The sequence below is a fragment of the Mycteria americana genome, chromosome 9 (assembly GCF_035582795.1).
Source record: "Mycteria americana isolate JAX WOST 10 ecotype Jacksonville Zoo and Gardens chromosome 9, USCA_MyAme_1.0, whole genome shotgun sequence".
NCBI classification, from domain to species: Eukaryota; Metazoa; Chordata; class Aves; order Ciconiiformes; family Ciconiidae; genus Mycteria; species Mycteria americana.
This window is the reverse complement of record NC_134373.1, coordinates 13,195,404-13,223,009: the sequence shown is the minus strand read 5'-3', so window position 1 is coordinate 13,223,009 and position 27,606 is coordinate 13,195,404. Positions and strand designations below refer to the sequence as shown.

At 36.6% G+C, this 27,606-nt stretch overlaps 1 protein-coding gene and 1 long non-coding RNA gene across 3 annotated transcripts in view; both read right to left on the bottom strand.

The window, feature by feature from the left end:
* AOX1 (aldehyde oxidase 1) overlaps window positions 1-14,005 on the bottom strand; it is a 44,195-nt gene extending 30,190 nt beyond the window's left edge. The window contains exons 1-12 of one of the 2 annotated variants that reach the window (XM_075512011.1): window positions 13,777-14,005; window positions 12,553-12,610; window positions 10,754-10,850; window positions 9,471-9,579; window positions 8,791-8,917; window positions 7,847-7,908; window positions 7,147-7,227; window positions 6,152-6,232; window positions 4,872-5,016; window positions 4,611-4,703; window positions 2,668-2,819; window positions 2,334-2,427 (exon numbers count right to left, since the gene is read on the bottom strand). In XM_075512011.1, the coding sequence (XP_075368126.1) occupies window positions 2,334-2,427; window positions 2,668-2,819; window positions 4,611-4,703; window positions 4,872-5,016; window positions 6,152-6,232; window positions 7,147-7,227; window positions 7,847-7,908; window positions 8,791-8,917; window positions 9,471-9,579; window positions 10,754-10,850; window positions 12,553-12,610; window positions 13,777-13,836 (1,159 nt within the window). In that variant the 5' untranslated portion in view covers window positions 13,837-14,005. Of the gene's footprint in view, window positions 1-2,333; window positions 2,428-2,667; window positions 2,820-4,610; window positions 4,704-4,871; window positions 5,017-6,151; window positions 6,233-7,146; window positions 7,228-7,846; window positions 7,909-8,790; window positions 8,918-9,470; window positions 9,580-9,738; window positions 9,780-10,753; window positions 10,851-12,552; window positions 12,611-13,776 lie in introns of those variants that run through there. The other variant, XM_075512010.1, reaches the window with a different exon arrangement.
* Window positions 14,006-19,725: 5,720 nt separating this feature from the next.
* On the bottom strand, window positions 19,726-27,191 carry LOC142414817 (uncharacterized). Its single transcript, XR_012777220.1, has 4 exons — window positions 27,114-27,191; window positions 26,275-26,357; window positions 23,106-23,295; window positions 19,726-19,943 (listed from the first exon to the last, which is right to left on the bottom strand). It is a non-coding gene; the product is annotated as an uncharacterized LOC142414817 (long non-coding RNA).
* Between the last annotated feature and the right edge of the window lie 415 nt (window positions 27,192-27,606).

Genomic DNA, 27,606 nt, shown 5'->3' with positions numbered 1-27,606 from the left:
AACATAGAGGCATAAACATTGTACAGATGGAAATCCACACTGATTCACCGGTGTGGAATTTAACCACATGTGTTTGACAGATGAAATCAAAGTATATTTTTTACTAGTCTTCTGTGTCCTTTGTACTTTTCACATGCTACCTAAGGGGCCCAATGCATTTTTAAATAAATTATTTCTTATTAATAGACAATATTTATCCTGCAGTAGCCCTGACCTATCCCAAGACTTTCCATAGCCAGATAATCTTCTGTGCCATTTTTAAAAGGTTCATATATTAAAATACTCCCCTCACATTCAATGAACATGATATTTCAAGACTGGCTGCTTTACAGCAAGATTATTTTCTTCGTGTTTGCCATGTTATGTGTGATGATGACACTGTAACCTGTTCATCCTAGAATATCATTTAGCATTAAAATTGCATTCCTTAAATATAACTAGTGTGACAGCAAAACTTTAGTAAAGGAATTTTATTTTGCTGAAGTGTTGTGGTGGTTTAACCCCAGTTGGCAACTAAGTACCACACAGCCACTCGCTCACCCTCCGCCCTCCCGGTGGGATGGGGGAGGGAACTGGAAAAGCACAAGTAAGAAAACTCATGGGCTGAGATAAGAACAGTTTAATAATTGAAATATTATACTAATACTACTACTAATAATAATAATAACAACAACAACAATAACAAATTGTAATGAAAAGGAAAATAATGAGAGAGAGAGGGGAACAAAACCCAGGGGAAAAAAAACAAAAAAACCAAGTGATGCAACCGCTCCCCACCCGCCAACCAATGCCCAGCCAGTCCCCGAGCAGCGATCACTGCCCCCCCTGCCAACTGCCCCCACTTTCTATACTGAACATGACATCATATGGTATGGAATAGCCCTTTGGCAAGTTTGGATCAACGAACTTGGTTGTGCCCCTCCCAGGTTCTTGTGCACCTGGCAGAGCATGGGAAGCTGAAAAGTCCTTGACTAGTGGAAGCACTACTTAGCAACAACTAAAACATCAGTGTGCTATCAACGTTATTCTCATAGTAAATCCAAAACATAGCACTATATTAGCTACTAGGAAGAAAATTAACTCTATCCCAGCTGAAACCAGGATAAGTGTGAATCTGAAAAATAACACTGTTAAGAATAGCAGCGCTGGCATTTCTGGATATTTGCCTTTGCAATTCAATCCAGAATACACTTCGTTTACATACATAAAGATCATTGTCCAATCCCACCTGTGAGCCTGCCAGGATCTAGGAAGGTGCATTTTCTCTTACATTGTGATCTAAGATAAATACTAAGAACTAATAGTGTTTCTGCAACCTCCTTTTCTTGAAGAATCCACTTTTCCTATGTTTCACTGACTACCGTTTGGTAAAGAAATATGTTAAAAACCTGTGAAAACACCTAAAGCCCTCTCCCAGCTGTAAAGTTCTGCCAGGTTAACAGAAAGAGATATCAATCAGTGATCCTATTCATCACTCAAATAAGTAGGCACATCATTAGAATTGTTAAGAAGATGCAAATGTTTGTACTTCCACTTGTCAGAACAACATTCTGACAGATATTTTTCCTCTCAATGCCAAACTATGCAGGAAGAAGTCATGGAAATCACACAGCACAAGTTTTTGTGTATCTGTTCCAAGAAATCCTGGCTCAGAAAAAAACCCTTAAAGAACATGTATTTCAGGGTGTTGAGTGGAGTATTACATGGTCTGAAATGGCAACACGCACCCTGCCTGGATCAAGGGCAAAAAGGACATAAGCCATCTAGAAGGGAGAGCATGCAATTCCAGGCCACCAGATAGCTCATGTTTACCAGTAACTTCATCAACCTTAAGGTAGTGCACAAGAAAAGAAGCAGGTAGAACGGAGTATATATACAGTGATGGAAGGAAACTGAGGAAATGGGCATGGAAAAAGATGATGGACTAGTGGCTCCTGTATCAGAAGTAAGTATCTGTGAGGAAAGAGAAGCCAGGTTCTCAGGGCCAGAGGGTGATTTTAAAACCAGGGTAAAACATGCATTACAGAAAAAAACTACCAGAGAGGTGAGGAGGTAGTATGCAGCTACTCAAATTGTGAGGTTTTATGAGTGCTTATAGTAATTCACTGCCCACAGAAGTACATGTGATCTGGTTGGTCTGAATGCTTACCCTTGACATGAGAATCTTTGACATGTTCTTCATTTGCAAATTGCTTCTCTTGCAGATGTGATCTTGTATGAGAGTGGGAAAAGGGTTCCTTAAGAAATGCTCACCTGTTGTTATTTCCCCTCTCCCCACACAATAGGATCCTGTACCTCTGGCACTACTACAGAGACAGACTATCTCTGCTTACCTCTTGAAGCCAGATTGAGCATACAGTTGCTGGCTGCCAGAATAGGATTCAAGTCTGAGGTTGATTTTCTGCTTATGATGTTTCCACCTAATGACTTGAAAAAAAGAAATTTATGTCACCTTTCTCCATTACCTTCACATTTTTATGTTAAGTGACAATATAACATGCAGACTATACATAAATTTATACATATCAAAAGCTCAAAAAAGATGTATTGATAGAAAATTCACTGCTAAAAACAGAATTAAAAATGCAAGTTTTACATGTGGTCAGGAGCAATTTCACATTTCTTACAATTTGTTACAATTGTTATTGCAAGTAACACACAACATACAGCAACGTTTCTTATCTGTTCTCCACCCAGAGTTCGTAATTGCTGCAAGACAGCACAGAAAACCTTTGTCTTCTCTTCAGGAAACTCTGAGATTGCATTTGTCAAGATGTCTTTCACTAGAGACAGGCTGCAGGCAGCTCCCAGAGTTAATCCTGTAATCAAAAGATTATGGAAGTGTCATGTGCACATTGCTTTATTGCCTGGGTTTTAAACCGTGTTCAGACTGTAGAGCTAGGACTGCTTATGTGGAATACAGGCAGATACAAGGAGAGAGGCCTTTGCATATTAAAGGTACTGTGACCTTCCGTTTCAGGAGACTGAGGGTAATACTTAATGAAATTATGAAATTGAGCTAATAGCTCACCACTTCTACTAAAAGGGAAATCCCTTCTCTGCTTCCAGCTGTCCATTCCAACTGCTTCCCTTGCACCAACTTTGATTGAGTAAAGGTTTAGGTGATGTTTCACCCAAAGGTGAGTCAGCTTCAAAATGCTTTCAACAGGGTCTTCCTATGTTTAAACATGATTTTCATCATAATTTGATCTTGCTTTGCATATGTACATTCTAGTTATTCTCCTAACATATGGGTAGGCACTATTTGCAAAAAAGCCCAAACAGTCCTAACACTGAATATGGTATTCTTTTTCCCACTAGAAAGACAACCTATAACTATATGGATTTACTTGAGTAGTTATACATTTTTTTGAGATTATACTTTATAAAAATTTCAATAGTATAAAATGGTAAAGAGTGCCTTTCTATTCAAAATTATTAATAGACTTTATTTATGTAATGTATTAATGTTTTGAATGAACACTGGAATTCAATCAAAAATATAAATGAAAATATATATAATTTTTAAATGGCTTTTTATTAATCAAGTACAGCAACATTAAATTTTGTTTATTTAAAACCAAAATTTAATCAAAACATGTTTTGCATTTAAATCTGATTAAAGAGAGGAAATACTATTTCTGGCTGGCAAACTAAACTGTGTATCTCTTGTTTTAGAACTAGTAAGTCTCACCTTCTCATAACTAGATTTTATTTCTAGATTAGAAGAAGCAGTAAACATTATCCCTGCTTCCTTTCAGTTCCCAACCACTTTTCAGCTAAGAACAAACTAATCATTGACTAGAACTGGATGACTGATCTGAAATGAAAAAGGTATTCTAAATGCAATGACAGAACTGTCAAATACAGTTTACCACTTCAAAAAAGTGCCTTCAGGCATATAGCAAGTTACTTTCATCAGACACAGGGTTTGATTTTCCTTAAAACGTTGGCAGTAAACTTGCACAACGTAATTTATATTTAATTAATTTAGGCTGTTATAGTAAGTTTAAATCTATTTCTAGTTGTTATTTCTAATTTCAATAGAATTTATTTAATAACTAAAACCTAGTCTAACTTTAACTAAAAAAATATCCATGCTTATCTTAAATACATAAATTGAGGTACAAAATTTTTAATCTACAACAATTAATGCTGTTATGATTGAGAACAAGACTAGTTAATGCATATTAGCTATGCCAGTTTAATCACAGCCTTTTTTCTAATGTAGACAAGCACGCAATGTTGCTAACTCTCTCTGTGGTTCTGTATGGGCCTCTCTCTGCTATACAGCATAGCATGGTACAGAGATCACAAAGCAAACATTGCATGACTTAACGCCAGAACCAGTATTACCAGCATAATTACCCTTGCACTATTATGACTAATGGGGCCCAAGATAATATTGCTGGTCAGTACTGCACTGTGTCATGAAGAAAAAACTGTATCATGCACTGGGATGGTGGCCACAGCCACCTTGACCTGGGAAAGAACCAAGCATGCTTAGGAATGAGTTGCACAACACTTCACACCTCCAGCATTATGTAATGGAGCAGTATCCCTTACTGCAGAGGAATCTCCCATGTCTGAACAAAGTAAAGTCTACTGACCATCATCCGTGCATTTCACCACATTCAGATCCGGGATCCTTGCAGGAGCAATAACAATTGGATGGAACACACCTCTAAATTTCATCTCAGGTCCTATCAGATAGGAATAGACTTAGACAAAGACATTTTCCAAATGACAACTCCAACATAGTGGAGAGTAAGCTTAAGGATGAAAATGCAAAAAGAATGATAAACATAGCCCCACTCCTCCCATGCACACTGGAACTATGGCAACAGGAGCTATTCTGATTGTATACATACCCACACTGGTGTTCCCAACCACAAGAGGTGCTTTGGGGTGGGCAGCTTTCAGATCCAGTAATTCATCTAAGCTTACAGGAGAAATCCATGTCATTCGCTCCCCATGAAAAACCAGGGTTCTTTTTGGTTGATTTTCAGCCATTCTCTGATGGTGAAATATGGCAGATTTAAATATTTAGACATATAGACAGGTGCAAGGTCTAATAGACACTAGACTGGAAGTCAAAAGACGTTCTTAAAGAATGGCAGTTCTACTTAATCCTTCAAAATTGGACAGAAATGGGACTGTTACGCACAGATACTCTTTGCACAGTGGTGAATTTCTAGACTGCATGGGTGAAACGTCTTCAATTAATTCCAATGGGCTAATAAACAAGATTGATAATAAATAGCCCCCAAGCAAAAAATGTAGGAATAGATCCTGCAATTGCTGAAATTATTAGAAAAGTGATTAAAAATACTTAGGGAGGTGTTTGCACACTTAGCTTTCTTGGAGTTCACCAATGATACTGGCAGCAGCATCCCTTTCTAGATTAAGCATGCATGTGGATGTCTCTCGCTGTTCTAGCACTGTTCACTGATCACTCAGAAATAGCTTGTGAACTAGCGGTGGTACAAATACACGGTCAGGAACCCCTGCCCCACAGTTACCAACATTTCTCCGTAAGCAGCCAGCTAGTTACAGAGAATTTGGCTTTGAATCTATAGATTGACAATAATGTAAAGCAAACAGCTTCCAGTTTTTCTAGGGCAAATACTGCTGTCAATAATTAAGCATGCCTGACACTTTCCATTCCAGTGCCCTTATTTCAGCTGCTTATATCTTTGTCATACTTTAATCACTGGGGCTAAATACTCCCCAGTCTGGGTGGCTATCTGAGGCTGACATTTTGACAGAAAAGATCAACAAAACTATTAAGCCACAAAATGGGGAAAATGCGTTGTTTTGCCAATGTTAAAAAGTGTTTGCCATTCTGTTTCCTGAGAAGCATTTGTATTTTCAGGTGCTGCACTGAAAACTCACTTGAGGTTACTTCTTTTTCTTCTCACCTAATACCTAACTCTGCAACTTCATTTTCCCAATATGATTGGTTTTTGTATGTGAATATTCAATAAGCTCACTCAAAAAAAAAAGGAATATAATTTTGGATTTATACTAAAATGTTATGACATTTCTTCTGATGAATTACTGCTAAGCAGGACTTCAGAATGAGTTATGAACTACAGACTACTAAGGAAAAGACAGAGCTAAAGAATAGTCTATAAGCAGCAAAAATTACCATTAGTTCTGGAGGAAATATAAGCTCCTGGGTGGGATCTAAGGGCTGGAATTCATCTGTTGAAAATAGTCTGGTGGAAACCTTAAAAAGAAAGAAAACAAGCAGAGACCAAGAATTTTTTCTCATTAATTGCATCCAAAAAAAAAGGCAAAACCAAAAACAAACCATGAGGGTCCCACTGAAGTCAGTAGAAAATTAGTAATTCCATTAGCATTCGATTTGGTGCTAAGTTACCATGCATCATTTGGAGCTGCTGAGGTGAAGAAAGTGTTCATAGCAGTGAACTTTCTCAAAGTTCACTGCTAACACAAATGACAGCGTAGAGGCAAGCAACTGAAAGACTAACTACAGGCTTCCTGTAGTCCCACTATAAGAAAGTAGCTGGTTCCATGCCAACCTACAGTACTCAAAAAGCAAAGAAGTAGATCAGATATTATTGGAAGAAAATTGAGAACAAAGTCAAATATTCATATGGATAAGAGGTTTCATATAAAATTACAATCATAACTCTGATTTTTAAGAGTGTATCAGTCTCAGACTCAAGCCAGCAGTTAGATTCCTAAGAGATTGGTGGTTACATTCAGATCAGCACTGATCATTGATTTAAGACAGTTCCACATATGCCCTGATTTCTTGCACACTTTGATGATCACTGTATGAGTAGAGCTGAGACTATGAATATTCCTGAACTTGGAGAACTGCTCAAATCTCAGCTCTGGAGATTCAAACTACCTTATACCAACTATCTGCCACATCATCGCCTCCTCCTACAAATATACACAAAGAATCCCTAATTTTTAGAAATATCTCCAAATTTCTTGTGAGGAATAATAAAATGCCTTATTTTACAAATAATATTATGCAAGGTGAATAAGGTGGAGGATAAAAATGGCAGACAATACTGCATTTACTTTCATTACAAGAAAAAAGCCATGCAATATTATTTCTATAAGTTTTATATCTAAATACAACAGGTAAAATACTTAAAACCCTACCTTCTCTTCCTTGTCAAACAAATCATCTTCCTGATCCAAGCAACACTTTCCATTTGCTTTCCTTTGACAACAAACGGATTCCTAAAGTAGGAATATTCCATTAGTGAAATATTGCCCAGAATGGCAATGAGTTAAAGCCTGCTTAAGCTGGTAAGGGTGTCTCTTTGTATTTCAATAAAGTTCTAGATGAAGTTTAATAATAAGCTAAATTGGAAGGATTATGTGTTAAAGAAGTGATATTCAAAAATAGCTTAAAATCATCGGATGTTGAAGTCCTTAATACAAAATAGTTCATACTATGTGAAATTCAGTTGACCTTGTGAGAACACACATAGATGCTCTGCATTGTTTCTTTTACCCACTGTTCACTCTCCCATTTCTTTCACTGTGGGTTTCTGACATGTTGCATTACATGATAAATTACTAAGAACTTCGATCCAAATTCTGCTTTTATTTATGCCAGTACTGACCCACAGTAAAACACATGGAGTTACTTCAGATTACTCTTCATAATCCAGGCTAGACACCAAGTTAATTTGTGTTAGTCAATTTTTGTAATGGAGTAGGCCACTATACACCTTACTCGGACCTACATCTCTTAACAGAGGAAAGAGATGGTCTTAATGAAAATCTTGATGGTTTGTATACATACATACACTAATGGGCACAATCTAGTATTCTTATCATCACTACTTCTTACCTTACAGAAGGTTTTACAGACATCTAGGATCGGCCTATATCCAGTACAGCGGCACAAGTTCCCTGAAAAAAGGAAATCAGTAAGGAAAAGCTTGTTCTAAAGCATGTGGCTTTAAAATGTCATGTCTTTATATGAGGTTTGCATTTTTGAAGCTTAAGAAGTGTTAGCTCCCCGAAAGACAAAAAAGATCAGTGTCACAAGACTTAGGACCCTGCAGCTCCTGAGGAAAAAGGCTAGTGTTTCAAGGGAAGTATGAAATACTTGAGAGCTGCACTAGAGGGAATGCTGACTACAGCTTAGTATGCAGGAGAATAAGAGATTGTACAATATTCTTCACCCACTCAGAATGGTTTTTCCTTCCCCCTGACTTATCTCTAATAGTGAAGGAGGTGAACATTACACCTCCATCTAAGTTCACCTCATAGTAACAGGAAATGCCTTTGGCTCCACTGTGAGCACAACAGATGACAAAAGGCTATTTTACCTGCAATAAATGCTCACACTTTCCCTTAGTGAAGATGGTCTGCACCTCTCTACCTTATTTGACTGTTTTATTCCTGCCACAAAGGGGCTCTCCTGTGAGGCTTATGACATTCTCAACTCCAGATGTAATGGGATCTCAGAGACCTTCAGAGGCAGCTACTTCTCCAATATGACATCATTTTTGCATGTCTGATTTAAAGCACTTCAAAAGACACATATAGGGATGTTTTGAACACCTGTCCCTGAAGCAATCCACAGCTCCATGCTTCGTTTTCCAGGAGAAAAGAATGACAGGGAATACAAGGTCTGTATCCAGTAGCAACTCTGCTGGGAAGCACAATTTGTATAGAGTACATACATACAGGCATGTGTACTCACACAGACATGCTCTCACATACACAAAGTATCTGAAGAAAGTGGTTCAAGGACATACCTACAAATTAAAAAGTGGAAATATTTACCAGCCAGAGCTGCAATCATCTGCTCTGAAGTCGGTTCTGGGTGGTTTCTTAGCAAAGTGTATATGGACATCACCATTCCAGGGGTGCAGAAACCACATTGGGACCCATGGCACTTGGCAAGCCTTTCCTGAAATGAAATACCACAAATAGCACTCCATCCAGAGCACATCACCGTTCTAATGAACTCTTCCTTAAATGGGAGATGCCATACTAAATGTTGTCTTCATAGTAAATCAGATTTTTTAAGTAGAACAATTTAAGCAATCTCACATAAGAATAATTATTTCGTGTGTGATGTCCAGGCATATCTTATTAAGGAAGCTAATTAACGTTCAGTGGACTTCTGTCTTTTTTGCATTCATACTAAAACACCAGCTAAAGGGGCATTGTCCAAGACGCACCGTTAGCCCAAATAGAACACAAGCCTGGTCCACTCCAACAATTCTTACATACCAACTATTTGATCAGGCTGTCAGTATTAAAGCAAGATCTATCCTGAGACATATCTCATCAGGCTTGATCAACCAACCATCAGAAACTCATGTTGTCTTCTGTTACCATTTAGCAGGGAGAATAATCATCATGTGAAATTCCCATGCCCTAAAAGCACTGCCACTGAAGCCAGCCCATACAAAGGAAGAAATCAGTAATCCTCTTACACAGTGATACTGTACTCTCACCTGAACTGGATGAACCCTGGTTTTTGTACTTCCAACACCTTCCACTGTGGTGACTGCTGCACCATACAAAGAGCAAATGGGAAGCAAACATGCATTTGCTGAATAATGTCTTTGGAACATAAAGGAGAATAAAGAACATGAATGTTATTATAATAAGATGCATGAATATTACTTTGCGGTCAATCAAGACATAGTTTATACTTACAAAGCAGTCATTATCATCATTTGGAATGAGAAGAGGGTAAGCTTTATAGAAGGGATCACTTACTAGCTGTGTCTCTTGTCTCCAGTATAAAAACTGTATCTATGAGGACAGTTCTGTAGAATTTATATCTTCCTTAATATTCAGTCTTTTCTAATTGCCCTCTTGTCTCTCTTGCCCACAAGCAACCTGTCAAGTGTGTTTTGGAGGAGGAAGGGAGGGTTGGTGTAGTCGTTTGCAGGAAGTAAAGAATTACTGCTGAAAATCTGTAATGAAATTTCTGACCCAAAGGAAATTCTGATGTAAAATAAATATCATTCTAAATAGGAACAACATACCAAAATGAAAATTCTTCAAAGCTTTTCATCATTAGCAAAAAAATGTTTTGTTTTACTGTAGTTGAAATGTTTCAAGTGTCATTCTGACTGTTTTAATTTCAACTCTTATAATAACTTTAAAGATTTTAACTTGTATTGCATTCCAATGTAATGCAATCGTCAAAAGGAACAACTGGAACATTTTTACTTTTTCCTCACCTAAAAAATATTCAATAGACAAGACATGTTACCATTTAACAATTTGACTGGAGTTTTCTCAATTTAAAAGTAATTTATTCCAGTTTTTACCTTAATGAAACTCTGGTTTTGAGTTTCAAAGTCCTTCTTTTTGTGGGTGGGGTGTAGGGAGGGAGTTCAGTATTAACAGGCTGGTAAGACTCAAACTTCTGCCTGCCCTACCTTCCCATCAGTCATATAACACAGCTGCAGGTAGGAGCCACATTCCAGCGGTCAAGACAAAGGGTGTTAAATGTATGCCTCCTAAAGAGAAAACTCCTTGCAGGAGCTGTCAGCATATATGAGCAAATTAAGCATTTGAGCATGATATTTCAGCAACTTTACAACACAGCTGAATGAACAGTACTTTTCACAGCATTCTCTGTCGGATTAAAGTGACCCTTCCTTTGGATTCTTTTACTATTAAGTACAGATTTTACAACTTTGTTTTTACAGTTTCATATCTGGAAATGGAATCTACGGTCATAAAATTCTGTGTGGTTTTCAAAATTTTCTGTTAAGGATACCTTATCTTCTTTGAAGCTGGCTCATAAGTTGATATCATCACCGTGCAGGCACCACAGCCACCTCCTCCACAGCCATACTTAGTTCCTGTAAGATGGACTGAAAATGCTGTCATTAGGGAAAAAAAATGATCAGGTGTCACTTTGGTCTTTATTCTGCTCAAAAGCTTGAGGCCACCTTTTTTCCTGAACTGCTAAGGAACATAGAATTGGTTTGGTATGATAGCATATATATCAGACTCCTTTCTATGTTGGATTAAAATTTTCAGTGAAAATAAGATTGAAGCTAAAGAATGACATGACCAAAATCCTGTTCCCAAGAAAACAGAAAACTTGACTCTGACTTATTTTGGGAGAGGGGTAAGTTAGGACAGAAAGAGGAAGTGAAAAATAGTTTTCCAAGTGAAAATATGAAAGGAAAAAACATGTAATGGGCAAAATAGCTGTATATCTGAAGTTCCAGTGGAACACTAAAACCAATATCCCAGTTTTTCCCAGAAGGCCCATTTATAGTCAGGATATTAACCTTGCATCTCATCTGAAAGATCACACTTATGAGAGAAGTGGCAGTTAGGGACATGGTTTAGTGGTGGACTTCGTAGTGTTAGGTTAATGGTTCGACTCGATGATCTTAAGGGTCTTTTCCAACCTAAATTATTCTATGATTCTACTTTTTATAGTCCAATGGAGTCTGAAGTTGTTCAAATTACTGAAGAATAATTTCATAAGCTCCATTAACTACAGCAACCTATTCTGCTCCAGACTCCTCTTTATGACTGACCAGTAACAAACATGTTTTGACTTAAGTTTTTCTTTTGAGACAAATAGAAGAACTCTCCTGTGTGAATTCTATAGTACATAGTAGATCACTTGCCCTGTGGGGGGTATGTTTCATGAGACAGTCTAGGAAGCTGCAAAAAGGAGAGATTCTGCTCTTCCCCACATTTGCTTCCTGCTCCTGGCTGTGAGTCCCTGCACATGTGTTCAGAATATTACACAACAGCTTCATGAACACTGGAAATAAGCTTGTGGCGCAGCAGATTTTGGACAACTTCTAATTAGAACAGTTCAGAGCAGACACACAGTCAGGCTTCACCTCTGAAATGGTGAAGAGAAAGAGAGGAAAAGATCAGAGAAAGTGCTGCACAATTTGTAGCAACCCAGAAAGCCACTGAGCTGTGGACTGAAACCAAGACAGGAGGAAAGAACCTTGTCTGCAAAGACAAAACTGGCAGGATGAGAGCTCTAGCTGTCCCAACTTCTGTTCTGTCTTGTCTAACTAATTTAATTTTTTTTCTGTTTTAAAAAAACACTTGTTCCTATTTACTTATTATTAAACCTGGTTTTTGAGTTCAGAAATCTGTTTGGAGTTCTTATCATAAGAAAAAAATAGATTACCTCAAAATTCCAGCAGACTCAGGGTCTCATCACAAGATCTCCCCTTTCCTGGGAGAGACACTGCTACAAAACTTGGAGGCTCCTATTCTGTCAAGCTTTATGTATACTCGCCAAAAGGTTCTTAGGTTTCTTTATGGGGGGAGAGGGAAGGAACACAAATACACACATACATATCATGCCGATGGCATAACTTTGTTTGTTTAGGAAACTAGGCTAAAAATACAGCAGCTCACTGAAGAGTATTTGGCTTAAGAAAGACACATCATTTAATATGGTTGTTCTATCTTAAGGGAGTCACAACTTCCTTAACCTGGCAAATCACCTTTTAATTAACATTTATGAGAATTTTGCTTGAATAAGGCTTTCAAATGAGTGACTTAAGGGAGCAGACAAGAAAAGGATACGTCTCTTTCGCAGATAAGACAACAGCATTTGTTCAGGATCAGCATTTTTCTCTATTATCTGCAGTAAGAAATGAAAAACAAGCTTTAACTAAGAAACCAAGGTTTTTCAAAATTCAGGGCACAGACTACATTCCCATAAAGCCGTAAGAGAATCCTTCTCTCGTTCCCTCTCATAGAACTAGACTAATTGCCAAAGAGCACAAGAGAATTTGGGCTCCTTCTGGAAATTCCTTCTCAGACAGGTATGTTTCCAGGAAAGAAGTGCTAGGGCACCTTGCAACTACTAAAAATAACTGCTGGTCATACTGAATGGTCATACTGAGGGAATTTACCTTCAGCCACGCTAGAAATAAAAATGCAGCAGAACTTTGCTACAATAGAGGCAGCATAGCAAAAAGAATTAATGATTTGCAGATTTTAAAGTCTCCCTGGCACTTTAACCTACCAGGATGAACACCAGAGGAAGCCTGTAGGGCTATCAGCAGGAACCACTTTTCTTCCAGCTTTATTTTACATAAACTTTCACTTGCCGTAACAGACTAACAGGATAGAGCAATAGAAATGCCTACATTCTTGATCGATTACAGTATTTCTTATTCCATTGCTTAGAATCAGCTAGTTCTGTCCAGTTGCATGGAATCAACAACCAGTTTAATTTTGTTCTTGCAATATTATCTTTATGTTGGTCAATAGTCCATATTTTGGCACCTGAGTCTTGCTGACTTTCTGTTGTGCCTCTGAACATCTGATACAATCTGATGCCTCTACTCTGATACCATCAAAGATGAGAAGCCAGGCACGTACAAATGAAAAACTAGTTTGCTCACCAGCCAAATTTGATACTCAGCTGAAAGTCCCTTTCACTTTGACATGTTTTTTCCCCCAAATGCAGCAGAGCTAGCTAAAACGGGATGTTGTAATCATGTTTGTCCTCCTCTGCTGCTTCTCCCCTTCCAACAGCACTTGCCATATGCAGGAAAGTGTTAGTGTCCTAACACTAAAGTAATACTTTAGTCCTAACTAAAGTAATACTTGGAGGCTGATTCGCTTCTTACTCAGCAAGGAGGAGATGGGAAGGAATGCTTCTGGAGGCTTGTGTGAGGATTCGGTTATACTCCCATGAGGAAGAAGTCCGAGGAAACCAAATCTGTGCCCACACCCTTCGGCGTTAGCTCCGGAACAGCAGCCCCCCCTTTCTCCACACTCTTTCCGCGCAACACTTACCTTCCTCCCATTCACATAGAAAATCAGCTCCTCAGCCCCCGCCGCCCCTTGCAGAGGCATTGTACCCCAGACCCGGCACCAGCAGCGGCAGGAAATCCCGGGCAGCTGCAGCAGCCGCAGCTGGAGAGCTCTTGGCAGGCGGGGCCGGGGCCGCGCCGCAGGGGGCGGCCGCGGGCGGGGAGCGCGGCGGGGCTGGCGGGGACACCGCGCCCGCCGAGCTGCTGCGGCCCGGAGGGTCACGGGTCAGCTGTTGTTAACGTTGGGAGCTCATCGCAGGGTGCATGTACTGGATCCTTTCACGAAGACATACCTCACGCTTTCTCAAAGGGCACGTACGTTCCTGCAGAGCAAAACGGCAACGTTAGCAATGTGAACTGCTGTTACTTTCTAACAGTAAAATCTCCAAATCACAGAATCACAGAATCGTATAGGTTGGAAAAGACCTTTAAGATCATCGAGTCCAAAAGTAGTTTTAAATTGTGGTAAAATCCAGCAGTGTAGTGATCCTGAGCCCAACGGCAATTTTGCGTTAATTTGCACTCACAAAATAATCGGCAGTAACTTCCAGGTATTATAAGCATTGGTAAGGGCTACTTGTGCAAGCAAGGGTTTATAGAATCATAAATATTTTCCTCTTCCTGTTTAATCTAAAGATATAGAATTAATTTTCCTACAAATTTTAAAACAATCAAAATCTTTATTAGTGGTAAACTAAAATATTAAATGCAAAAAAAATTAGACTGAATAAACATGAGAAAAAACAACTTGGAAGCTATAAAAAGAAGTTCAAATTACCTTACCCTCAGTCAAATAATCTTAATCCTTGTGACAGCTACAGATTATTTTTTATCTTGAATATCATGAGCTGTTTTTACATCTTTTTCCTGGCAAGAGCTTCTAATATATCAACTGATCTGGTAAAAGCAGCACATTTAGTGAAGATTTAACAGGCAATGTAACGTTATTTACACAATACCAGAGTAAGTGACCATTTTGCAGAACAATTAAAAGAACTGCATCCTAGAAAATAACAAAGTAAATTTTCTCTGTGTATAGAACATCAATTTGAGCAACAAAAACCATAAGGATGGAGAAAATGAGGAAAGAAGGGCAGTAGCAACGATAATGTGATTTCAGAGTTACTTAAAATAACTTCTACGCGTTGTCAGGTCATTTTCTTTATCACTTTGAAAGATATCTGTACTAAAAGGAATGGAAGAAACTAAGGCATAAAGCCCTAGGCCTTATACTTTCATTGAAAATACATGCTTTTATTTGGAACACCGTAGCAGTCTAGCTGGTAACACCTGAGGCTGTGTGGAACAACAGGACCTTCACTGAAAAAATAATTAAGACCAACTCCAAAAAGATTATTTTTTTTCTGAGAAAATGAAGCATGTGCTTCTGTTTCTAGCTTTCAAACCATGGGCAAGAGAGAGAAACAACCATTTAAAAAAACACCATGCTTTGCTGCTGCAGTGCCAGCACAGGGAACACAAGTTGTAACAGATACTTCTTTGGGATTTCTCATGACATGGTTGGTGATGTTGATGAACAGTGAAAGCTAGCAAGAACATTCAATTAAAAAGCCCCAATTAATTACAAACTTCTTAAAAAAATACAAGAAAGAATGTATAAAACCACTCTATGTGTAATTCTTTTTCAAATAACATTGAATCAGTATAGAATCTATCTTCCCAACTACTTCTGCACCTCTTCATAATGGTCTTGCTGACGTAGCGACATACACAGCATGTTTCAGAAAGGAAAAGTCTGTTTGCTAAAACTTGTCAGATAATAATTTTAACAGCTCTGTTTCACAATACAGATCACATTGCCTGGGTGATAAGATAAGTTTCGTATTGGAAGAATTTTCATACTGATGGAATACTTTTTTTTTTTCTGGTGAGGTTCTACCTGAAAACATCTTGCTGTCCTTATTGCTGTACATTCACAATCTTTGCATGGTCTCTGGAACTGGTGACCACAGCTAGACAAGCTCCCTGTTTAGGGGATAAAGTTCCCCTATGTAAACGACCTCACTAGTGGCATATTTAACTCCAAATTCATACATGGCATGTTTTACAGGACCTTCAGGAAGCTGTCTTGGCGCTACAGACCATCATTAAAAAAAACACAACAGAAAACAGTTGTGGTATTACTCAAATATTTGTAAACAATGCTTCTGTACCTCTTACTGTTTATGCTTATAGTTCAAGACTTACATGTAGAATGGACACAACTGAAAGCTATATCCAGGAGTACATTTTGATATGTATGACTCATTTTTCTGTCGAAATATGCAGCTGAAATTCTTATGCAGCTGAAATTCTGGCAACTCACAGGAGAAGGACGTAGGTTCCTCTTGGCCCATTTCTCCAGCCTGTCCAGGTGCCTCTGAATGGCAGCATAACCATCCAGTTTCAGCCACTCCTCCCAGTTTCGTATCAACTGCAAATTTGTGTAGGCTGCACTCTGTCATACAGGTCATTAATGAAGATGTTAAACAGTACTGGCCCCAGTACAAAACCCTAGGGAGCTCTAGTGTTTTGCCTCCAACTGGACTGCGTGCCGCTGATGACAACCCTCTGGGACTGGTGGTTCAGCACTTTTCAACCCACCTCACTGGGCACTTAACTAACATAGTGCGTCAGCTTGTCTGTGGGATGTTATCAGAGATAACGTCAAAAGCCGTACTAAAGTTGAGATAAACAACATCTGCTCTCCCCGCACCCACCAAGCTAGGTGTCTCATTGTAGAAGGCTACCAGGTTAACAAAGCATGATTTCCCCTTTGTAAATCAATGCCGACTACTCCCAATCACCTTCTTGTCTTTAACATGTATGGAAACAGTTTCCAGGACTATTTTCATCATCACCTTCCCAGGTTACAATGGAAGCTACAATGAAGTACGAAGAGTATGGTCTGGTTTGGTATTTTTAAGAATACATTATAAATTTAAGAGTATCCATTACACCTCTTAAAAACAGTATCACGCCAAAGGTCTAGCTAACCAAAGAACTGGGCTCTGAAGGTTTCAACAGTGAATGCCCTTGGAAAAAGTATAAAATTGGTCAAATGCATAGTGAGGCTTCTCCAGAACACTCTTCCAGCCTTCAACAATTTGCAATTCAGGGACATCCTGTGCCAGAAATGGTGTTTCTGGTAATTCCTCACAGATTTTTGTTCCATTAATTTGTCCAATCATTTTTTAAGCCCATGTAAATTAATAACATCTACTCCTGCAGTAAGGAATTCCTCAGCATAACTGCATACTGTGTGAAGAACCACCTTCGATAACCAAAAGAATTTAACTTATTTGTATCTCATTAAAAATGAGCTATGGCTATACTGGTTGCAAAATGAACCTGAACCTTATCCAACGTAATCTGTAAAAGTTGTGTGGGCTGTGAGCTATAGCCTGCAGCTGGCAGCATCTATGATTCAGGTAATGCCAGAAAACCGTTTGTCAGCTGACAGTGCATTATGGAACGCAGAAGTGATCAATGAGGGTCCAGAGGGGAAGCAGTACAAAAACCTTATAGCTGAATGGTATGATGCAGTTGTATCAGTCGTCACACTAGCACTCTCAGTTGGAAACTCAAGGTGTTGCTTTGTCTGGATCCTGTTTACTACTGAATTTCTATTGCAGTGCTATTTTCTTTCTGGCTGCCTCTGGCACATACTCTGGACACTAGACTTCTCTACTATTTCTCAAAATACGACTTCCTCATTCAAATTTCAGTATGCTTTTGTCAAATCCAAAAGTCAACTACCAAAAAAAAGGGACTGTCTCCATCTATTTCAGTAGATTTATTAAGATTTGGGATGCTTGTGTCTGTTCCAACCAGCATTGAGAAATGGTTCTACTCATGGTAAATATGCATAACTCACATTAAAATTCGCAAAGGTGATTTATTTTTAATTCTCATTAAAACGTACAGTTTTCTTACAAATTAAGAAGTGCTGCAAGCCCTTTGAACAGATTATAAATTCCTGACCAGAAATGCAAAACACAAGAGTGGAGCCTAACCTGTATTTGCCTTCCTCAGTAAAGTATTCTGTGTCCCTTATATAGCGGCTCCTTTCCAGGAAATTCCACTTTGGATGACCTTTACTAATCAAAGAACAATAAGTACTCTATACTGCTAAACATATGTATATTTAAAAAATTGTACCCATTTTAGAAGTATTGTTCATAAAGGCAATTATCTTGTCTTCTTCAAATAAATTTTGATTTACTTTTAAAACTTCTTTTATTTTTTACTTTACAGACTGGGGAATCCAGAAATTGTATATCTGTAAACCGATCCCCACGCCTTAATTTGCTGTAAACAAAAGAAAAAAAAGACATCATGGATGAATATCACCAAGCACCTATGTAACTATAATTATAATAATTATGTAATTATAATAACAATCTCAAATAGTAAACACTCTCAATGAAAGCTTGATACACTAAAGAAATTAAATTTATGGAAAATAAATATGTCTGAAATAACAAGGCATAGATAACTACTGTTTTCCAAAACAATGCTAAAAATAGTAGTCTTTTTATGTGGCCTGTATCATATTAATATGTGAGTAATCATAACTTATTCCTATAAGACAAAACTAAAATATTATTTAAACCAAGAGCTTAACAGTATCCACTCAGGACAGCAGATTGAAAATAAAATATAAATAGGAGACAGTAATCTAAAAACTTGAGTGACATCCACATTTTTTTCTGTTATTAATTACTGTCTCCCTCCAGAAATACCGAACCTTATCATTGTGGGGTAAAAGAGGAGAATGTGTCAATATCATAATATTACAGCATTTTAGCATCCAATTCAATTAGTAAAAGAAAAATGTAACTCTAATCCCTTTGCATTTCTTTTACAAACTATCTGGCATAAAAGTTTCTGAAAAGCCAGTGGCAAAGTGAAAAGACACTTCCTACATTACTTTTAGCCCGTTTGTCCTAAGTTTCATTGCTTCAATTAATTGTTTGCTTACTTACAGAGGTAAACAAAAATGTTTTGATGGTGTAGGAGAACATTGTGCTAATTTTTTCAGTTTGTGGATTTATTTTCTTCTCCTCCCACAGTTTTGCCAGAAAAGGAAGACATACTCCTTTTACACCTTTGTCATAAAGTAAATTGCTATAATCCTTTCACTCTCAACACTACTATGGGGAAATCTTGATACTGTCTTTACCTCATGAATATGCATTCTACTAATACACACACAACACAGCATAATTTTTCCTTAAATTAATATTATACTTGATAATAACAAAAAAACAAACAAAAAACCCCAACAAACTTTGTGGCAAAAAACTCTCAGAATATTTTCAGAAGTAATCAACTTAAAGGTCCATTGGGATTTAGATCTATTAATGTAAGTGCAAACATATTAGTTTTCTTAATGGAAGTTTGGCTTTAAAATCCTCTTTTAAATTTTAATAGTTATTACACAATTTATGTCTTGTCTTTTAACAGTCTCAGAAATCCTGTGCCACTAAATTTGCTAAGAACACCGAGAGGTAAATAACTAATTGTCAAATTAATATATCTGAAACTCAGATGATTTCTTATATTAGATACAGCTAGCTGAAGCAAAATGACTGAATTATATAATATTAGTGCATAAATTATCTTGCCACTTGACAATATGACAAGGACATTATGATGGTATAAGTTTACATTTAAGTATAACATTTACAATTATCTACCTCTAAAGGGGTTTATATCATGACAAACATTAAGAATTCACCATTATTCACTACTAGTATAAAATGTTACATTATATGTAAATTTTGAGACTTGAATACTGTTGGAGTCTTACTTTGGCACTTGGAAATCCAGCCACATGAATAGGAAATGTTTTATATCAACACTGAAGTATCTTTGTGAAACAGATTTGTGAAAGAAATAGTTCAACTCTTTATTCGGGGGTTTTAATAGCAAATCTTTACTGGAGATAGTTATGTATTCCAAAAAACAAACAAAAGCCCTAATTTATGTATACCTACCAGTTTAGATTGGGTTCTTTGTAGCAAATAGCGGCTCCTCGTTGTCTAGATGCTGCTGCGGATTTTTCTTCTAAAGTTTTGGGGGATTTGGGTAAGGAAGTGTGAGAGCATGTACTAGTATTTGTCAGATCTTGCAAAGCCTTTCTCCCTGTGAATACAGTAGTTTATATGCCTCATTTTAAATATTTTCTGAATCATTAAGTAAACTTCCAATTAATAATTATTTTTAATTAGTATTTCTTAATTCAGGTACTTTGGTTACTGTTCCTGCTCTAAAGATGCTCAGCAAAAAATGGGATAGATAATCAAAGAAAATGCCACTACAGCAGCTTTCAACCTACCAAAATTTGGAGCTGTTTGAGGTCTGCCATGGCTCTTGGGACATTTTAAGAAAGCCCCATAAGTAATGTAATTTGCAGCTAGCTGCTTAAGACTCCCAAGAGTTATTACAGTTAAAAAAAGTTTTTTTCTATTTCTCTTATTTCTTTTTTTTTCTTCTGTTTTTTTGTTTTTTTTTTTTTTATTTCTTCTGCATACAGCTCATGGCCTTGAATACAGGGGGAGGACATGCATGTATAATCTGAAGATTCAACCTGTACAAGAGTTCCCTAGGACTGCATTTTCCAACTTTATGCCTGCTCTTTGAGCATACATGCATAAAATGAGCATAGCAACATAAGCCTCCTTATCTTCAAAACTATATACTACCGAACTATTTACAATGCCTTGTATTTTGAACCACTGAACATGTCCAAGAGGAATAGTCCATAAAAAAGCCTTGGTAGAAGAAGTACTATTTGTGTCAGTTTTCCATAATCCTTTAAGACCAATTCAGAATGCCAGACTAAACAATCAATATTTAATACTAAACAATCAATATGTAATACTAAACAATCAATATGTAATTTGGAGACAAATATTTAGTTAACTTGGGAGACATAGTGAAATTATTATTTAGCCCACATTTTAGAAAATTCTAAACCATTTATAGATCATAGTCTCTCTGAAAAGCACTAAGATTTAATGCAGACAGCAATCCAAGGTGAAATAAATAGTCTTAATCTGTATTCCTAAAAGTTCTTCCAAGAGTGTACATTCCTCACTGATACAGGTCAAGTTTTAGATTTACTGCATCCAGATGAGAACATCTGGAATGTAGTTTTTCAAAGGAACTGAACTGAAAACTCTCTTATCTTCACTTCTTGGGTTTGAATGCTTTACCTTAAATCCTCTGTGGCAGCAAATGGATGCTTTTGATCTCACAGAGGAAATTAATACACATACAGGATAAATGATGAATTTTTTGTTGTGCCTACCTTGAGACTAACAAATTATATCACTGTATATTTACATACCTGTCAAAAAAGTGAAGATTTTCTTTCTTTATTATAGCATCTGAATGCTTTGTGCAGTGTGGCATACACACGCTTAACTGATGGTCAAGCTGATAATGCTAAATTACTATTTCCCTGTAGTAGAATTCTGTGCTGAGATCAAGTAAAATATCTCAGTGAGTAAGACTGATCATTTTATTAACAGTCTTCTGAAATATGTTAAGCAGAGATATAATGTCAGAGGTTCTTCATTGGATTTCTGCTAACTTTACTTCTGAGAGGCATATTAAGGTGACTTTGGGCTACTTGCAACAAGTCCCTCCTGGTTTATGAAGGCAAAAGAAAAAGCATTGTCTTTTGAAGGAGTTCATTAAGGAAGAGCGATGCTCATTTGGTTTAAATTAGAGGGTTCTCTGATCATGAAAAAACCTCCCAAGTTTGGCTGTCTCACAAATCAATCTTGATTTGTACTAGTTTTAAAGTGAAAGTAAACTGTTATTCTGAATTTTTCCTAAAGCTTAAGGTTAGAGATCAGGTCAGCTTCTTTTTAGGCAGCAAGAGTTTTGAGACATCTATAAGTCTGCATTATTTAGGAAAGCTGGATGCCTTTGAGTATGAATATTTATGTTCACATAGATCTAACTACATACAGATTTTCATTACAGGAGACTTTCAAGGTGTATTTCTATGTACACCTCAAGGTAGTGATCAGAAAAGCTGGCATCATCAGAATGGATAGCATTTCCTTGCTTTCTTTTAATTCAAGGTATGGATTTGGATGTAGGATGAAAAATGAACTGGTTTTTGAACTATGCTTAAATGGATGAAGATCAAATTATTAGCTTGCTTTTTATGTCAGTAGTCTTTGATGCTGCTGATCACAAGGGTTTACTAATTTATCATTAAAGCTAATAAAATGATAGGATCTTTTTTCTACCTTCCAAAGAAGGAACCGAAGATGAGAAGATGCTACTGCAAATTGCCAGGTCTAATACCTTGCATGATGGTCTAATTCTGCCAATATTCCTATTCCATGGTCATGTAAAATAGAAGACTTTTTTTGGCCATTGTGTCCTAGCATTCAAATGAAGCCAAGGCAGTATTTGCTTGATAGTTTGGGATTCAAACTATTAATTTGAGCTAGGAAACCGTCTAGGTGTTGGGACATTCTCAGAGACAGTGAAGTAAACAGGAACTTGTTGAGAATAAATAAGTTTACAAAATAGATCCCTCATGCTAGGAAACTTCAAAGCTACATTTTAAAGCATATTTAAACTCTAGCATAGACATGTTAGTCATATATTCCTTTAGCTCCTTTACAGTCATTTCATTGTGTGATAGAAGAGTCTAAACCTATTTTCCAGACTACACTAGAGTTTGATTATTTTCTTAACTTAGTAGCTTACTTAAAAAAGACGTTGCCACATGAAAGTTTGCTCATGGGTAGAGCCTAGAGAAAACCTGCGGAAAGTACTTTTTTTAGATCTCAGAATTCCTGTTGAATTGCAGTGTTTCTAAAGAAATACAAATGAAATCTTTAAGTCCAGCTATGTTCTCCATTTATGAAGGGAACATGTAGTTCACTCTTATTTCCCCTGTGCAAAAGCTCAAGCTATTGTATCTTTTCTATCCCCAACTTTCTGAATTCCATCACATTCTTTGAAAAACGAATACAGGCTCCAACTATAACTGCTCCTCAAGAATGTAGACTATTTACATCTGCCCAAATAAATGTCATCTTGGAATATACTGAGAAGTAACAAGGATATTAGTTACCACAATTAAAAAATTGTGACTGACATATGATATAGAATATGAATCATTTTAGTGATTTTCATTCTTACCTTTTTCCACTCCTGTTTTATCCACTCTAAGCAAGAAATTAGAGGAGGACAGTATTAAGAGAAAATACCTTACCACTATTTCAGGCACTACCTAATTCAAAATGTCATCTTTTTTCTCACCTATACACTTACCATGACAAGGTGTCAGAGTCTTTTTGTAAGTCTCTTTAGAAATATGATCCAGTTTTTGTTCTGCTTTTCCAGCATCCACTGCTTTATTATGATCATTTTCCCCACAGATTTCAGAGTTTTTCAGTATAGAGAAGTTCATGGAAGCATTGTGGTTATCAAGAGCTGGGAGCTCCACAATAGAAAGACCTTCCTGGAAAAAGCTATCTACATTTAATGGCATATTCTTAGAACATTCGACAGGTAAGAATTTTAAAGATTCTGATTTTTGAACCGTAGGCTTTAACTTGCTCATACAGGAATCTATCTCATGAGGGACTTCCTGGTTATCCAAAATATTCTGCCCCCCCCGATCAATATGCCTGAAATAATTTTTTTCTGATCTGGTCTTAGTAATACCGGAACTAAACCTCTGTTTGCTCTTTACCTGATTATCAGGAGAATTACTAATGTGAGGGGTTTTATGTGCCATTGATGAAGAATCTACTTTCTTTAACATATTAGCATCATCATCAACTTGTTCTTTAGCTTGTGGTGTATTCATAGCTACACCATTCTGAGTAACTAAAGCTACTTGCATTTGCTGAGTTTCACTTATTTTATTTCCGCGAACAGCCTCTGCATGCAATGCATCCTTATTTTTTAATTCTTCATTTTCACAAAGTGAGAACTGTGTAAGATTTTCTTTTGGTATTACATACGCATTCCGGCTAGCCTTTGCCAATGTACGTTTTAATCTGCCTGGCGAAAAATGGCTACTCTTTCGGTCTACTTTCTGAGCAGTTTTATGAATGCTGTCACTTTCAGTTTCTCCACTTTGTCTGTAACTACTTTTTTTGTTGTATTTTCTCTTTATAACATGCTTCTGATCTTGTTTTCTCTTGCTGTCACGTTGGTGTATCTCTGTTTGAGACTTTTTTGAAATATATTCTCCATAGTGCCCATTTTCCTCTCTACAGTATTTTGCTGTGTTCATTTTAGAAGGGTTTTGAAAAGTCTTCCTGTTTATTTTTGGTCTGCTATGTTTCTCATTTGTGTGCAGAAGGTCGCACTGTAAAGGCAATACATTCGAAGTGTTAGCCTGGAATGGTAAATTTTCAGCAGAATAAATTTCTGGTGGGATCTTGTTAATAGATGAGTTTGAGTTTGCTTTTTGTATTTTGCTTTCCATGTCTTCAAACGTTTCTGAGAAAGTTTCTTTATTTGTCTCCTGGTTTTTTGGACTCATTAGGTTAACCTGGTATGTCCTCCTAGTACCTCTAGCTTTACTTGGACAATTTTGTTCTTGATAATATTTGCGGGTATTTAGCAAGGTCTGTTTCCCTACAGAATTTCCTGTAGGTAGCTGCTCTGTCTGACTTTGTAATAGTTGAGTTTGTGAGTCAGTAGTTTTTGAAACTTTACTATTGTCAGCCCTAGTGTGCCTTTCTTCTGCATACAAATTTGAACTTACTTCAGTCGTGCTTTTAATTTTCTCTTTATCCTTCTTAGAATATTTTACTTTTCTGAAATTTCCTAATATTTTATCAGAACTGGCATTACTATTTTTATTTTGGTGTAATTTATCTTTGTCTTTGGTTGTAACTGTGAGTACTTGACCCATATCACTGGCAGTCAACTCCATATCAGCATCATAAACAGTTTCTTCAGGCTTCATCTTGTCAGTAAAAAGCATCTCCTTACTTTCATTGCTAAATTCAAGAGGTGAAGGAATAACACAAGACAAGCCACTTGAACTTTCCTGCAAATTTATGTCATTGGTGTTGCTGCTGCTGTTGATACCGTGATGAAGCAGATTATTTGAGCTACATTTTTTATCAAAATCCTTTATATTCGGTTGTGGTTTTGACTTATGAAGTACTGCATGTTTCTTTCTTTCAGTCACATGTCCACAGAATGGCAATGAACTATCATTATATTGTTTTGTAAGCTCCTCAGAGTGTCTTAAAGACTGTGTATTTTTGACATGAGTCAGGAAGGCACTGTTGCAAGTTAGTTCTGTGCATAATTGATTTTCTGCAAAGAGAAAAACTTCAGCAACTTGGGGAAAGAGAGAACAGAGTATAGTTATCAGAATAAGACAGATTACTGAAGGTTGGACCAGAAGCATGGAAAATTACAAACTGCGTTTTGGTTGTTGTTTTTTTTTTTCCCCTGAATACACACATTCTGTGGTTGGTCCTTAAAAATTTAGTTAACTAGAACTAATTTCATATTTCACCAAAGTTGGACTTTTGAAATTGGGTATAAATAAAAATGTATTTTTCTATAACTACTTCAGTTATTATTTGGTTATCTTATCAAAGTTCTATTCTGTTCACATTAATTTTATTATATTTCAGCTGTGTTATTTCAATGAACATTACAAGTGATTGTCAGGACACCTATACTTATGGGTGAGCATTCTATTTTTTATTCGTTTATTACCGTTTAGGAATCTTACTATACCTCCTGTATCGCACATCAAGTAATGAATTATTAAATACTAATTCTTAGATAGCTCCAAAAAATAAATCACCTGTACAGAAATACATCATACCTTTTAAAAATAGATTTTTGTGAACAGTTGTTTCCACCGGGTCTATTTCAATTAACTTTCGATTATTTGTACCAGAAGGCAATGATAATGCAAACTTGACTTGATCTGAATGCATTTCCTTTGACAAAATAGTGGTACACTTATAAGAATTTGGTATTTCACACACAGAAGGGCTATCTTGCTGTTTTGCATTAGCTTTTGCAATTAAAGGAAGCTTCACTGGCAATTCTACAGATCTGAAAAGAGGAAATTTTACTGTGAAGACTTTTATTACATTTTATGCCATAACATTCAATTGTTTAAAACATTCCCTTAGTAATATATAAAAGCAGAAAACAAGAACTCAGATATGAAATCTGGTTCTATCTTAGGGGCAAATGTATTTTTCATGATAGAAAATCCTGCTTTGTGCTGATGAGATCCCATGAAGAAAGAAGCAAGTTATTCAAACACAAGTTTTGTCTACCACTCTCTCTACATGTAAATGCCAAGTTGCAAATAGATAATTTCTGAATTAGAAAGGAAATTGTTTCTCATTACCTCAAAAATACCTGGGACAATATACAAAGATTAGTTGTAAAAAAAAAAATCCACAGACACTTATCAACTTCCACATTTAATATAACCACCTACCTAGCAGACTGACATGTACTCTTGAACTGGCCATCAGTAAGGCTACTTGGACCAGCTGACAGAGGAAGAGAACTCTGAAGAGTCTTTCAAAAGAACAACAGTGGGGAAGAAAGAGAAACAGTTGAATATTCTCTTATGTTTTAAGTATCAGAAATATCCACAGGAAAAAAAATAATGAATGGGCAAAACCCAGAAGTACCGATGAAATGTGCATGATGTTCAAACACACACAATAATTTTAAAGAAAAGTATTTTGTAGCAAAACTTATCAAAATCTGTAACCTACTTGCATCCCAAAGAAATGTATAGACTTTTTAAATGTAGCTATAACTAATGCAAAGTGCTTTATACATAAAGAAGCACAGAGCAACACTAAGCAACTGCTTAGAACAGATAATAAAAATAATTTTTTTTTTAATTAACTGTAATTTTGCCATGACACAAGGACTGACACGGACTATGTTTTCTGGTAAAGTTTCCACATGCAAGATATTTATTGCAGCACTAAGCAAGGCAGGCAAGTAGCGCTCTCAGTGGTGAAGAATACCACACACTGAAGTACTATGCTTTTTTTTTTTTTTTTAAACCACATGACTTCATCAGGGCTAACTGATACTTAACTTTTAGATACTTTGTAAACAAGATTAAATCCTTAATTTCTAGTCCAGGCAACAGCAAAATTTAATTGATTTCACTAGGGTTTCATCCCAAGTTTTAAGGAAATGGGGTAAATGTTTTAAAATGCATATATAATTTAAACAGTGCACTCATTTAGATGCTTTGAAGACGTTATCCTGGAAAAGGAGTTCAATATGGTAATAGTTAAAAAAAAATCTTACCTCAGAAAGACTGCTTATTTCTATTGCAGTTAAGAGGTTATCGTTCAAAAATGCTTCTATTTCTATAAGAGTTTTATTCTGCATATAAAAGAAAAAGTAATTTAAAAAATATATTTTAAGTGGCTTCTGGCTTAAGAAAAGACAAGCTATAAAGGTGAATCTAAGTTGTAATTTTTTTTGGTTTGTTTGTTTTTCCACTCAATTGAGCACAAATTGATTTTTAATACCATCTCACTACCTATAAATACAAAGGTGAAGCTGACACTAAAATAGCTATGGATAGACATATACACTGATGGACAAAATAGTAAGTAAAAAAAAATCCTGTGAAAGAAAAATCAAACGTGAATACTATGCTATCAGATGACATAACTTCAGAAATCTGAGATGTACATTTTAAACCACAGTTTTAAGAAGCAAGATTAAGTTTCCAAAAAAGAGGAAAGCTTGGTTTAGCTGATCTAAGTTTAAATGATATTATTTGCAGCATACC